This window comes from Sebastes umbrosus, chromosome 20 (assembly GCF_015220745.1).
Source record: "Sebastes umbrosus isolate fSebUmb1 chromosome 20, fSebUmb1.pri, whole genome shotgun sequence".
Taxonomy (NCBI): Eukaryota; Metazoa; Chordata; class Actinopteri; order Perciformes; family Sebastidae; genus Sebastes; species Sebastes umbrosus.
Window position 1 is genome coordinate 23900993 of NC_051288.1, and position 13112 is coordinate 23914104.

Below are 13112 nucleotides of genomic sequence, written 5' to 3' on the forward strand. Positions count from 1 at the left end.
AAAGATGTTCATTAGCATTAATTAGTTAAATATTACCTCTCAGAGCCAATCAGAGCGATCGAGCAAAACACGAAGATGAGACATCAAAGCGGCCGCCAATCGATGAATCTCTGCATGCAGCAGTCTGATGTTCACCATGTAAACCAAACCTTTAATCCAGACCTCATTAGTCTGCTGCTGCTGCTGCTGCTGCTGCTGCTGCTGACCACTGTCTGTCTCTATAGGGCTGCAAAATCACTCACTCATTTAAATTAGAAAACAAACAAAAAACTCATTACATATAATGCACTTTGCATGTGAGTAAAAAAACAAAAACAAATGTGGAGTAATTTATTGCATCTCTGCTGGCATCGCTCCTAAATGTGATGTTTGAATTTATTATAAACAGAGCTGGACACGAAAATAGACATGTAAGTGTGAAAATACAACTTAGTTTTTGGGGTTATTTTAATGCATATCATTTGTGATGCTAGGCGACTTGTTAACAGATTATTTTCTTTATCTAAATTTTCTTAAAATAAGCTAAAATAATCAGTTTTTTCCAGCCTCCTTTGGGTGTCCACACTGTTAAGAATTTCCCAGTAAAATAACAGTAAAGAACTGGGTTGCCTTTATGTTACTGTAAAATTAACATTGTTATACTGTCACTGAAATTTACAGCTTTTTACTGTTAATGAAAAATACAGTTTGAACTGTTTTTTTTATTAATTTCACAGTATTTTACAGTTAATTTACTGTTTAAATATACATTATATAGCTGTTTTTTCACCTTTCTTTTACATTATCTTACTGATTTGTTTAAATGCACTATTTACTTTTTACATACATTTTAATAAACATTATTTGTTGCCTAGATGAATAGACTTAGCAGGTTACAGACATAGGAATAGTCACACTAAATACAATTAAAGGTACTTGTTAGGAAAAAGGCTATAATAGACTTGTTGACACTTTTCCAAAAATGTCTGTCTATAGCTTTTGAAATTAATAAAGTTCAAACTGTATTTTTCATTAACAGTACAAAGCTGTAAATTTCAGTGACAGTATAATAATGTTAATTTTACAGTAACATAAAGGCAACCCTGCTGCCAGTTCTTTACTGTTATTTTACTGGGAAATTCTTAACAGTGATGGGAGGCGACTTCTTAACAGATTATTTTCCTTATCTAAATCCACTTAAAATAAGCTAAAATATCTAATTTTTCCAGTCTCCTTTAAGGGTTTCCATGCTGCTCTAATTGCCATGAAGATGTAGAGGACATATAGAAGTCTCTTTTATAGCAGCTATTTCCATATATGAAACTGAGCTTGCATGATCAGCAGAAAGGGTTTTCTTTTGTATTAACAGTAAAGCACTGTTTTTAGCAATAACAGGTTAATACTGTTGAAATCCTGCTGTAAATTAACAGCAATGTTTACAGTGCAGCACGAAAATAAACATGCATAACTGTGAAAATACAACTTAGTTTTTGGGGTTATTTTAATGCATATCATTTGTGATGCTAGGCAGAGTGTTAACAGATTATTTTCCTTATCTAAATCTACTTAAAATAAGCTAAAATATCTAATTTTCCAGAGTCCTTTTAGGGTTTCCATGCAGCTCTAATTGCCATAAAGATGTAGAGGACATATCTTTTATAGCAGCTATTTCCATATATGAAACTGAGCTTGCATGATCAGCAGAAAGGGTTTTCTTTCTCCACACACACATACACACACACACACACACACACACACACACACGCAGACAGGCTGACATTGTGCAGGGCGGTGTGAGCTGCAGAAACAGAAACACTGTCCACTCTGCTTCACCCCACAAGCCACATCATCATCTAATGCGAGAGAAGCTTCTTTCTTTCTTCTGCTGCAGGGATTTTTATTCTAATCTGGAGAGGAGAGAAAAAAGAGAAAAGGTGAGAGGAGGATGCATGCGTGCGTGTGTGTGTGTGTGTGTTTGTTTGCGTGAGGATTGTTTCAGAGCTGGATGAATGTAGGTGGTGAAGGTAAAGCAGCAGAGGACTCGGTTATGTGTCTTTATGATTTACGAGCCTGACTCCAGCAGCGGTTCAACCAGAGTTCATAAAGCTGCATGCCTCCAGACTTTTATTGTCTCTCTCTCTCTCTCTCTCTCTCTGCTTCTCTCTGCACACTTAAAAAATGCAGCTTAATAATTATATTCTGTTGGATTAAATTAAGATATTAAATAAGATGTTTTTTTGTTTTTTTTTAAATCGTTTGCAGAGAAACAGCTGCAGCGCACAATGGACTTCTGTATTATTTTGTGTTTGATGGAGATGAATGAGCTTTTTAGTAGATTTTGTTATAACGTTTATTTTTTTTCTTGAAAATGTCACATCCATTAAATGTTTTTTATTTTATTTGTATTTATTTATTTTATTTATTTATTAATAGGCCTGATTTAATTCCAGGAAACATTATAATTTAAAAAGAATTAAAAGAATGCACTTTTATATTTATATTAAATGTAGATTGTGTTATAACATTTATTTATTTTTTCCTTGAAAATGTGACATCCATTACATGTTTTTTTATTTGTTTTATTTTCATTTATTTATTTTAATTATGTATTAATAGGCCTGATTTAATTCCAGGAAACATTATTATATAAAAAGCATTAATAGAATGCACTTCTAAATTTATATTAAATGTAGATTGTGTTATAACATTTATTTATTTTTTCCTTGAAAATGTGACATCCATTACATGTTTTTTTATTTGTTTTATTTTCATTTATTTATTTTAATTATGTATTAATAGGCCTGATTTAATTCCAGGAAACATTATTATTTAAAAATATTTAAAAGAATGCACTTTTATATTTATATTAAATGTATTTGTGTTTTTTTTTTATTTATGGGCCTATTTGTGTGTGTATGTTTATGTGCAATTTGCCATTTGTTCTTGTTGCCATTATTGCTAATTTATTATTCTTTTTTAAGACAAATGAAAGTCCTATAATAAATAATAGTCTGAAATCATTATATTTCGTTTTTTAGCTGCATTACAACACAATGAAAATAAATAATGAGCCTCGTTGTAGGCCAGTGAGATCCAAACTACTTGTAAGGAAAGGAAAATAATTTAATTTCTGCACAGATTATCCTGGATTTGTTGTTTTCCAGAGGGTTTATTTCCACCAAACTCTTATTCTTCGTTGCCTCTCAGGCCAGGAGAGGCTTTGCTATTCATGTCAGCACACTATTGAGTTGATAAGATGGATCATGTGGTCTCCTCCCTGATTCTGTCTCTGTCTTTCTTTCTGTCTAGAAGCTGCAGGGCTCTCTGGAAACCTGCCATGTGACATTTGGCTGCCAGCTCTCAGTCAGAAGGTCAAAGGGGAACCCTGTGCACCATTTAATGGAAATGCAAAGAACCAGTGCAACACAAAACATCCAGCAGCACCACCATCACCACGACTCCTTCTTCTTCAGCAGCAGTGAGTCTTCTTTGGAGGATGCATCACACCAACAACTGGAGCAAGTGGAGACGTTTGAGTGCAGGAGGTCAAAACAGCAAAACCCAAAGTTTCCTATGAACAAAAAGGTTTTCCCCTGGATGAAAGAGTCCAGACCCTCAAACCAGAGACACGGCAGGAGAATCTCAGGTCTGTATGATGTAAAGAAGGGTCAGCATTATTTTTTTTAAATGAGGCCTTTTTCATTTATGTCCCCTTTAAAGGAGCCCTGATACAGTTAATATTCTTTATTTTATTTAACCTTTATTTAACCAGGTAGCACTCATTGAGATTAAGAATGTCTTTTGCAAGAGATACCTGGCCAAGACAGCAGCATTTAAACATACATTAAAGTTTCAGATGCCACAACCATAAAACAAATGCAAAATAAATACATGCAATGCATAATATCATACAAAACACATTAAAATCAAGTGTTCGAAGCCAACGTTAAAGTGAAAATATTCAGAAACACAGACAGCTCCCGATTGACTCTGCTTCTAGGTCTTTCATTAATGTTTTAAATTCATCAAGTTTCAAGTAATCAGATTTCCCAGTTTCAATGGAGGAAATGAGTTAATATTTTGTTCTTTTCAGGGTCAAAAGGTCAGGTAGCTATTAACGAAGCTACAGTAGCAGAAGGAGAAACACACATTGGCTCAGTTTTTAGGCTCACATCTTTTTTTATTTAGAATCATAATGACACAACAATAACATTTACTTATATAGTTTAAAAAATAAAATAAAAATAACAGAAATGATTGGGACAATACACAAAGAAGATAAAAGTGAAAAGAAAAAATATATATATATTTTTTTTAGTAGAGAAAACATGGATATGAAAGCTTCCCTTAATTTAAACTATAATTCACCTTTTTATGAGGCCTTATAATAAGTTAATATATATATAAAACCCCAAACCAGAGGCCTGTACAATCTGTACCTTTGAATCTTAATTTAAGGAAAAACTCCAAATATCTGTCTTTATATCCACCACTTATTGGCTTAATTTATTAACAAAACTTACCACTTTTTAAAACATAACAACAACAATAAAGTCTTGGCCACCATTTTTTAAATATCTTATTTCATCCTTCTCCCTATACATCCCATACTAACAGCTTATAACACACCACAACCTCTAAGTAGCCTATTGCAAACAACCTTGTGTGGTCTTTGTGGTTACTGTGTCCCTTTCTCTCTCTCACCATGTTGTTGTTGATTTGCACGCCTATTGTCTAGTTTATATTTATTTATTTAACCTTTATTTACACGGGTAAGGTTGGCTGAGCATGCATGCTCTTTTAACAACAGCAGAGTCAATTAATAAACCAGAAAAACTGTCGGTAAACAAGGTGCAGATGATCTGGAAGTCATAAATAAAAAGGAGAAAAACAAACCTGCCATTAAGCGATTCCACTCAGTGATCACAACCTGTTCAACCTTCCTTCTCTCCTATGGAAGTTTTTATTGGACTTTATTAGTTGTAACCCACAGAAGACATTCCACAAATGTGTACCATGATCTGCAAATATTTCACTATCCACAAACGGATTTTTGTATTTGTGTTATGTAAAGTCACATCCACAAAAATACAGGGCGATTTGCAACATTTGCAACATTTTGCAACATTCGAACATTTGCAACATTTTACAACATTTGCAACATTTTGCAACATTCGAACATTTGCAACATTTGCACATGTTTGTGGATAGTGAAATATTTGCAGATCATTTGTGGAATGTCTTCTGTGGATTACAACTAATAAAGTCCAATAAAACCTTCCATCCTCTCCTTCCTTCACTGTGTTCGTCTCTGCAGACTGCACCGTCAACGAGAAGAGTCCGAGCGCCTCCAGTAAGAGGACGCGCACCGCCTACAGCAGCGCGCAGCTGGTGGAGCTGGAGAAGGAGTTCCACTTCAGCAGATACCTGTGCAAACCGAGGAGGGTGGAGATGGCCAACCTGCTCAACGTGCACGAGAGGCAGATTAAGATCTGGTTCCAGAACCGGAGGATGAAGCAGAAGAAGGACGAGAGAGTGCAGAACCTCACCTCCACCACCATTAACACCACCACCACCTCCTCCACCAAGTCCTCCTCCTCTCCCCCATCCTCCCCCTGCAGCCCCACTCTGTCCAGCCTGGGTTATGGCCATCTGGGCGGTGATTACCAGCCAGTCAAGTCCCAACAACACCAGCAGTCCCAGCCGGCCTACCCTGCAGATTACTCCAAATATCCAGTTTCAGGCTTCACGCACGGCCCGCAGTTTAATGCACAGTACGACACGCACACCATCTCACGCACAGCAAACCCAAATGTGGATCCATATTTCCCACAGAGCTGCACTCAGGACAGAATCATGCAAGCTCCAAAACTGACTCATCTGTAGCAAAGAACTTTAATTTATAGAAGACTTCACTGATCTGTCTGCATGTATTTATTAATATTTATTTATTTATTTTTATTTATTAGAATCATGCAAGCTCCAAAACTGACTCATCTGTAGCAAAGAACTCCTCCAAAAAATGTACTTTCCATTTAATTTATAGAAGACTTCACTGATCTGTCTGCATGTATTTATTATTATTTATTTATAGAAATAATTGGTCTAAATATTTGTCTTATTTATTTTTATTTATACATTAATTAAACAAATTAAACAAAATTTAACAAATAAACAAAATGATTAAACAACATCAATTGTTGTGTTGACTTTTATGCATGGGCCTCTTCTAAATATTTGTTCAGAGACATCAAAACTGACTCATGTGTAGCAAAGAACTCCTCCAAAAAAAATAACTTTCCCTTTAATTTATATAGAAGACTTCACTGATATGTCTGCATTTATTTATTATTTATTTATTTGCACATATATAAAACTTCACAAAATCCAGTCAATGAAAAAAAAAAACAAGAAATGTGTCAGGAGAGGTCAAGAAGCCAAGATCTAAACTAACATAATTTTAAAAATACAACAAATGTTAAACAACAACAAGAAGTACACAAAATGTGCAGAAAAACCTAACCAAACAGTGGAAAACAATCCAAATTTATGGACTAATTAGTCTAACTATTTGTCTTATTTATTTTTATTTATCAGAATCATGCAAGCTCCAAAACTGACTCATCTGTAGCAAAGAACTCCAAAAAAATAACTTTCCCTTTTAATTTATAAAGATTTAACTGATCTGTCTGCATGTATTTATTATTATTTATTTATTGGACTAATTAGTCTAAATATTTATTTTTATTTATACATTAATTTAACATCAATTGTTGTGTTGACTTTTACGCATGGGCCTCTTCTAAATATTTGCTCAGAGACATCCAGCCCTCTTAGATTTAAATGTTGGCTGCTGTTATTTCAGCTACATAAATAAACACAATTTGTTGAGATTTCACCACTCTCCAGTAAATACTCCTCAGAGCCAGTATACAACAAAAGACGACTGTAAAGCAGCCAAAAACGTTGGAATAAACTGCAACTTTCCTTGTTTCTTGTTAAAGCTTAATTAGCACTTGAGGTCTATAACATTACATTAACTCTTTACTTAATTACAGGATGAGTGTGGACGTGATAGGGGTTTTGGAAGATATTACATTATAGTGGTTGAAAAAGAAGAAGCCAGGAAAAAGAAAAAAAAGGCGTTATGGTTCTTAAATGTGTCTTTTGTTCTTTTATGGGCAAAGTGGGCCACACAAGCTGTCAATGTGGAAAAAGAGCTCATGATGGATCACTGAGCTGCTTCTGAGTCAGAGTCCTTCTGCAGGATTCACGATGACGAGAGGCCAAAGAAATGTTGTGGTAATAAGCCAAGACACATTTAGACTAAACTTAGAGAGTTTTTAGTGTCCACATTTCTTCTTAAAGCTTTAAAATTAAGCTAAATTAGTGCGTAACAGGACAATATCCACAGCTAAAACTGAATTTAAGGCCTAAATTAAAAACATTTATATTGTTTGTTTATTTAGATCCCCATTAGCTTTTACATAGCAGCAGCTATTCTTCCTGGTGACAATACAAAAATACACATTTACACTACTCATCATACACTAACATAACACATCGTAATACATGTCAACTGTAAATAAAACAATAACAACTGACACAGTTTAAATGACAAAAACCCAAAGAAAAGAGACTGAATCTATCCTGATCTAACAGATACATATCATCATTTAACATGGAATGCCCTTAATACCCTTACACACCAAAGAATACTTATTAATTACTAAAGTTTCTTCTTAAGTAATGCTCTTTTAGTGTTTTTTTTAAAACCATATATAGTATTTTGTTGTGTATTATGATTTGGGAGTGAATTCCATTCTTGCATTGCTCTGTATGTTGCTGTACTTTGACCTGATTTGGTTTTGGATCTTGGTAATATAAAAAGTAGACTTTATTATATTGCATTATTAATTGCAATCAGGCTGTTAAAGGAATAATTTAGCACTCCATGTAGAAACTTTTGACATCTTCAAGACAATAATAATGCATGATTTGTGCCCTATTTTCTATTCTTTGGAGGTCATAACATTTATAATACTAAACCCATATTATTTCTACTATGTTAGATATAGACAGTGATTATTTTTTGTCATTAATTTGTCATTTTGAGCTCCTCTAACACTGCAGTCTGAAACTGTGTCCTGATGTTTGTGTTCTTATCAGATGGATGAGCGAGTCTGATTGAAGCATTTGTCATGTAAATGCGAGCCTGTTTGATGGACGAGCTGCAGACTTGACAGAGTGCTGTAGGTCCTTTGCCATTGGCAGTTTAGCAGGTCACATGGTGTGTCAGGAAGGTGATATGAGGGTGGAAGGCAGTTTTACAGCTTTGACATACTACCTAGAAGGTTAGGGCACAAGGAGAGCACAGATTAATGACTGCTCAGTCTTGATCAGTTGTGAACAAACAATAGGCCAGAGTCCAGGATGAACTCCTACTTAGACTACCCAGTGTGTAACAGGGGTGCAAATATTTTCAGTGCAAAGGCCGGATACCACAATTTGAACCATGGATACATGTCCAACTCGTGCAGTGCAACAAGTGATAGTTACTCAGCAGACGGGCGTTTAGTTGCTGCAACTTCAGCTCCACACCAGACCTCCAGCAGCCTCCCTCTGCACCACCAGACACACCACAACCTGGATCTGCAGTTTGCACCACCTGGGAGCTCCATGTACGGGTCTCCTCTGGAGTACGGACATCACCAGTACGAGCAGGACAGGAGCTTCATTCATGCTCAGGTTTCTCCCCTTGGAACAAACATGGCTCCCTATACTGGAGACAGCTGTGGGCCTGGAGTTGCACCACCAGGCAGCCAGTATCTACACTTTGGAAACGGAGATCAGAGGCAGCAAGAATATCCAGAGAGCGTTTACACAAGATTACCACTCCAAAGCAAGGAGAAGGATCTGGACCCTGTGGAGGAAACTTCTAAAACATTCGACTGGATGAAAGTGAAGAGGAATCCTCCTAAAACAGGTTGGTTCATCCTGAGAATCAGAGCTATAAGAGATTTATTTAGAGATCCTTTTGCAGGTATTGACTCCCAGTGCGTAAACTGTGCGTAAAAATACAATTCAGCTGATTTAATGAGGCCTAAATTGTTCTAAATAATGTGTATATAGCAACTAAACTTCTAAAACATTCGACTGGATGAAAGTGAAGAGGAATCCACCTAAAACAGGTTGGTTCATCCTGAGACACATTTGAGAATCGGAGATCTATTTAGGTGCAATATTATGCAGGTAATATTGACTCAGTGCGTAAAAACACAATTCAGCTGATTTAATGAGGCCTAAATTGTTCTAAATAATGTGTATTAAGCAATTAATGTTTTGCACATTTTTTCTATTCATTATCATTTACATCTAAAAGCCATTCTTCAGCTCCATGACTTCCATGTTGTCCTCCATCATCCATTCATTCATCCATGTCTCTCCACAGCGTCTCTCACAGTGTGTAAACTGTGCGTAAAAACACAATTCAGCTGATTTAATGAGGCCTAAATTGTTCTAAATAATGTGCATTTAGTAATTAATGTTTTGCACATTTTTTCTATTTATTATTACATCTAAACTTCATTCTTCAGCTCCATGCCTTCCTTGTTTTCCTCCTCCATCATTCATCCATTCATTCATCCATGTCTCTCCACAGCGTCTCTCCCAGTGCGTAAACTGTACGTAAAAACACAATTCAGCTGATTTAATGAGGCCTAAATTGATCTAAATAATGTGTATATAGCAACTAATGTTTTGTGCATTTTTCTATTCATTATAATTTACATTCTTCGGCTCCACGACTTCCATGTTTTCCTCCATCCTCCATTCATTCATTCATTCATCTATGTCTCTCCACAGCGTCTCCCTGTGCGTAAACTCTGCTTAAAAACACAATGCAGCTGATTTAATGAGGCCTAAATTGTTGTAAATAATATGTATATAGCAACTAATGTTTTGTGCATTTTTTTCTATTCAATATCATTTACATCTAATCGTCATTTTTCAGCTCCATGACTTCCATGTTTTCCTCCTCCATCAAGCATTCATCCATCCATTCATTCATCCATGTGTCTCCACAGCTGTCCTGTCGGAGTTCGGTGTTCCCGGCCAACACAACGTGATCCGCACCAACTTCACCACCAAGCAGCTGACCGAGCTGGAGAAAGAGTTCCACTTCAACAAGTACCTGACGCGGGCTCGGAGGGTGGAGGTGGCCGCCAGTCTGGAGCTCAACGAGACGCAGGTGAAGATCTGGTTCCAGAACCGCAGGATGAAGCAGAAGAAACGCGAGAAGCTCGGCTGCGTTTTGATCAACGCTGCAGCACCTGTGGAGAAACCATCCGGCTCTGACAGCTCTCCAAAGGGGAAAGGGAAAGACTGTGAGCCGTGATGGGACTTTTGAAAAACAAAACACTATGACTGGAGGCCTGAGCAGTTTTCCACTTCTCTCCTTCAGTCGCACCATTCCAGAAAAACTGTGAAAATGCATGTGGACTTTGTGAAGTATATACAGGGTATGTCTGTGTCTGCTTATAGTGCAATGATTAATGCTGAGAAAACTTTTAAAAATGTCTTTTCATCCGTTCTTTGTATTTGTTAACCTTCTTATCATAAGGCCATGCTGTATGTTTTTATGTTGGAGCACTGAATCACTCAGTGTCATTGTTTGCACTATTTATTTACAGGGTATTTTTCCAACAACTGCTGAGATGTTTTAGTTTAATAAAGTTTATAAAATGAAAAAGAAGTGTTGTATTTGCTGTTTATGTAAAAAGAAAAAATGCTGTAACAAATGCTCATAATCACAATTAAGTCCAATCAAACTTTTAATTTTGATACAGAATTTTCTCTTTGACAAAATCTTGTCCTGCTATTTTTAAAAAAATATATGTAAATAATAAATTGTTCTAAATATGAATGTTTTGTATCCTAAACTTCTTTTCTATATTCCCTTCCATTAATAGTCTCACCAAAGTCCCCCTTGCATAATGTGACAAGAGGAATCTTTCACAACACATGGGGTGGTTCCCAGTGACCTTTTCACCTCCAAATACCTCCAGGGGCTCTAAACATGACAACAAACTCCAGGGAGTCCAGGTCTCACCCTTGATTTGTTACCCAAATTCTGCTCGGAGACAGCTGACACAGGTTGCAATGACATCCACTTGTATTTTACATAATTTTAAATACTTTTCATTAAACATTTTAAAAATCAGAGGAGCTAAGTTGCTCATTTAAGTTGCTCATTGTGGCGAGGGTAAACGTTTGCCGGACCTGACCACCTAGTTTCATCTGATGGTGAAGAGGCAGCAGCAGTTTCAATATTTGCACTGGGTGTTAGGTTTGCACACACAGTTTCTGCCCGAGCAGCACTGGCCTGTTGGTGCCCTTTTTCCCTAAAGCCGAGGTTCACACAGAGTTCAGGCACAAATGAATGCAGAGTCAATCTGTCAAGACACCAGAGTGGCTCGGAGAAGTCGACCGGGGCCTCTCAAACTTCAGATGTTTGCAAGTGTTGTAAAGAGATACTGCACACTTTAGCTGTAAACTAAATTATATGACTATGAATAATATTGACATTTCTTACCAAATTTATATATTTTTTGTTGCATTTCATGGGTTAAAATGGCTCAACACACCATTTACTACTTTTAAATCAACCCCGATCTTTGCAATGCTGAGATAATCTCGACCGGTTGGGACATATCTACGTCATGAAATTTATATAAAAGAAGAATGCTAACAACCTCTAATCAGAAGAGCCCAGGGGATGTCGCTGAGCAGCTCCTGCCTCATACATCCACTTAAAATGATGCAGTGGGTGGAGTTAGGCTCAGACCTGAGGGTGAAGTTACGCTTTAATATTTAGACCAAAGAGATTATGGGTCGTTTAGTCGATGTTCTGGTTTATGCAAACTAAAAACTGTTATAAGCTGGAAAAAAAGATGTTTGTAGGAAATGGAAATCAGCAATTTGAAATGTATCCGCATGAGTATGCAGTTCTCCCACGACTATATTAAAAATTGATACAGTTCCACTAATAGAAGTTACAGTTGAAACACCATACGGCCCATTACTGTAAATTAGAAAAAGGGGGTGAGAGGTTTGTTGTCATGCATTTCTTTAAAAGCCAAAAGAAGAGTCACAAGGCCAAGGACTGGGGAGGTGACAATCGATATGGTGAATAGTGACAGATCCAACAACTAAAAAAGGGGACGGTGCAGAAAACAAGTGTGGGACTTCATTCCAGAGGTGTGATCCCTGCCATCTCTGTAGGTAATACCTCAGCGCTCCCAGCGGGCTCTCCATCTGGAGGTGTCAGAGTCGGTGCTGCAGCCAACACCACGGAGACAGATGTTCAGCCGGGGGAAGAGGAGGAGGATGTTTTTCACCTTCGGATCAGCGCAGCTCTCTTTGCCGTCTGCCAGCGTATGTAGGGCAAGGAGAGGAGAAGATGGTTAATGAACACTGAGGGACAACAAGGAAGATCATTTATGGTCACAAAAATAATCAAAATCTCTGCAGCACGAACACCTGACTGCACGAACATGAGGTCTATTAATACATACAGATGCCAACCTCAGATATCTTGCACATCTTTAGCCGGCCCGCCTCCCCTCTGCACTCTGTTTGAGGTCAACCCGGTGCTGTTTGTACCCCATGCTGCTGGCAGTTGTTGCAGGCTCTTTTACAAGTCTATTGCCATGCTCACTTCCTTGGTTTTCTACCAGTTCCTCTGTCGCATGTCACTCTGCAGGGTCCCAGGGCTTCAAAGGGAAACTAGATACAGTATTCATGGGCTAACAGGGGGGTTGGACATCTAAGAGATACCACAGAGGAGTCATTTTTATTGCTAGTTATCAAACACAGCTATTTAGCTTAATACCGTTTATCTATCATGTATACAGTTAGCTGACAAGACGCAGAGATAAATGGAGTATCTGTTGAAGTGGAAGAAACAGCAATATTGACAATATTCTGATATATTTATAAAACATATCAGCCCTGTTCAGGGATAGAACAATAAAGTCATATTTCCATCATCGTCCCTGGTGTTTTATATATAAAGATCGCTGACCAAAGAAATACTGGAAACTAGGAAGCAGAGCTGCAACTAACGATTATCT

The 13112-nt window shown here is 37.1% G+C and overlaps 2 protein-coding genes across 2 annotated transcripts; both read left to right on the forward strand.

Moving 5' to 3' along the window:
• The first annotated feature begins 1849 nt into the window (after positions 1-1849).
• Positions 1850-6286, forward strand: LOC119479589 (homeobox protein Hox-D3-like). The gene is made up of 3 exons (XM_037755362.1): positions 1850-1913; positions 3289-3611; positions 5262-6286. The coding sequence occupies exons 2-3, from the start codon at positions 3379-3381 to the stop codon at positions 5863-5865; spliced, it is 837 nt and encodes a 278-aa protein (XP_037611290.1). The 5' UTR covers positions 1850-1913; positions 3289-3378; the 3' UTR covers positions 5866-6286.
• Positions 6287-8290: 2004 nt separating this feature from the next.
• On the forward strand, positions 8291-10903 carry hoxb1b (homeobox B1b). Its single transcript, XM_037755248.1, has 2 exons — positions 8291-8965; positions 10065-10903. Exons 1-2 carry the CDS (start codon positions 8413-8415, stop codon positions 10373-10375), a joined length of 864 nt encoding a protein of 287 aa, XP_037611176.1. The 5' UTR covers positions 8291-8412; the 3' UTR covers positions 10376-10903.
• Positions 10904-13112: the final 2209 nt, after the last annotated feature.

Excerpts from the sequence above, each read along its gene's own strand:
- LOC119479589 (XM_037755362.1), top strand. The coding sequence starts at position 3,379 with ATGGAAATGCAAAGAACCAGTGCAACACAAAACATCCAGCAGCACCAC. Across the intron at positions 3,612-5,261 it reads CCCTCAAACCAGAGACACGG|ATCCTCTCCTTCCTTCACTG; the intron begins CAGGAGAATCTC and ends ATAAAACCTTCC.
- hoxb1b (XM_037755248.1), top strand. The coding sequence starts at position 8,413 with ATGAACTCCTACTTAGACTACCCAGTGTGTAACAGGGGTGCAAATATT. Across the intron at positions 8,966-10,064 it reads GAGGAATCCTCCTAAAACAG|CTGTCCTGTCGGAGTTCGGT; the intron begins GTTGGTTCATCC and ends GTGTCTCCACAG.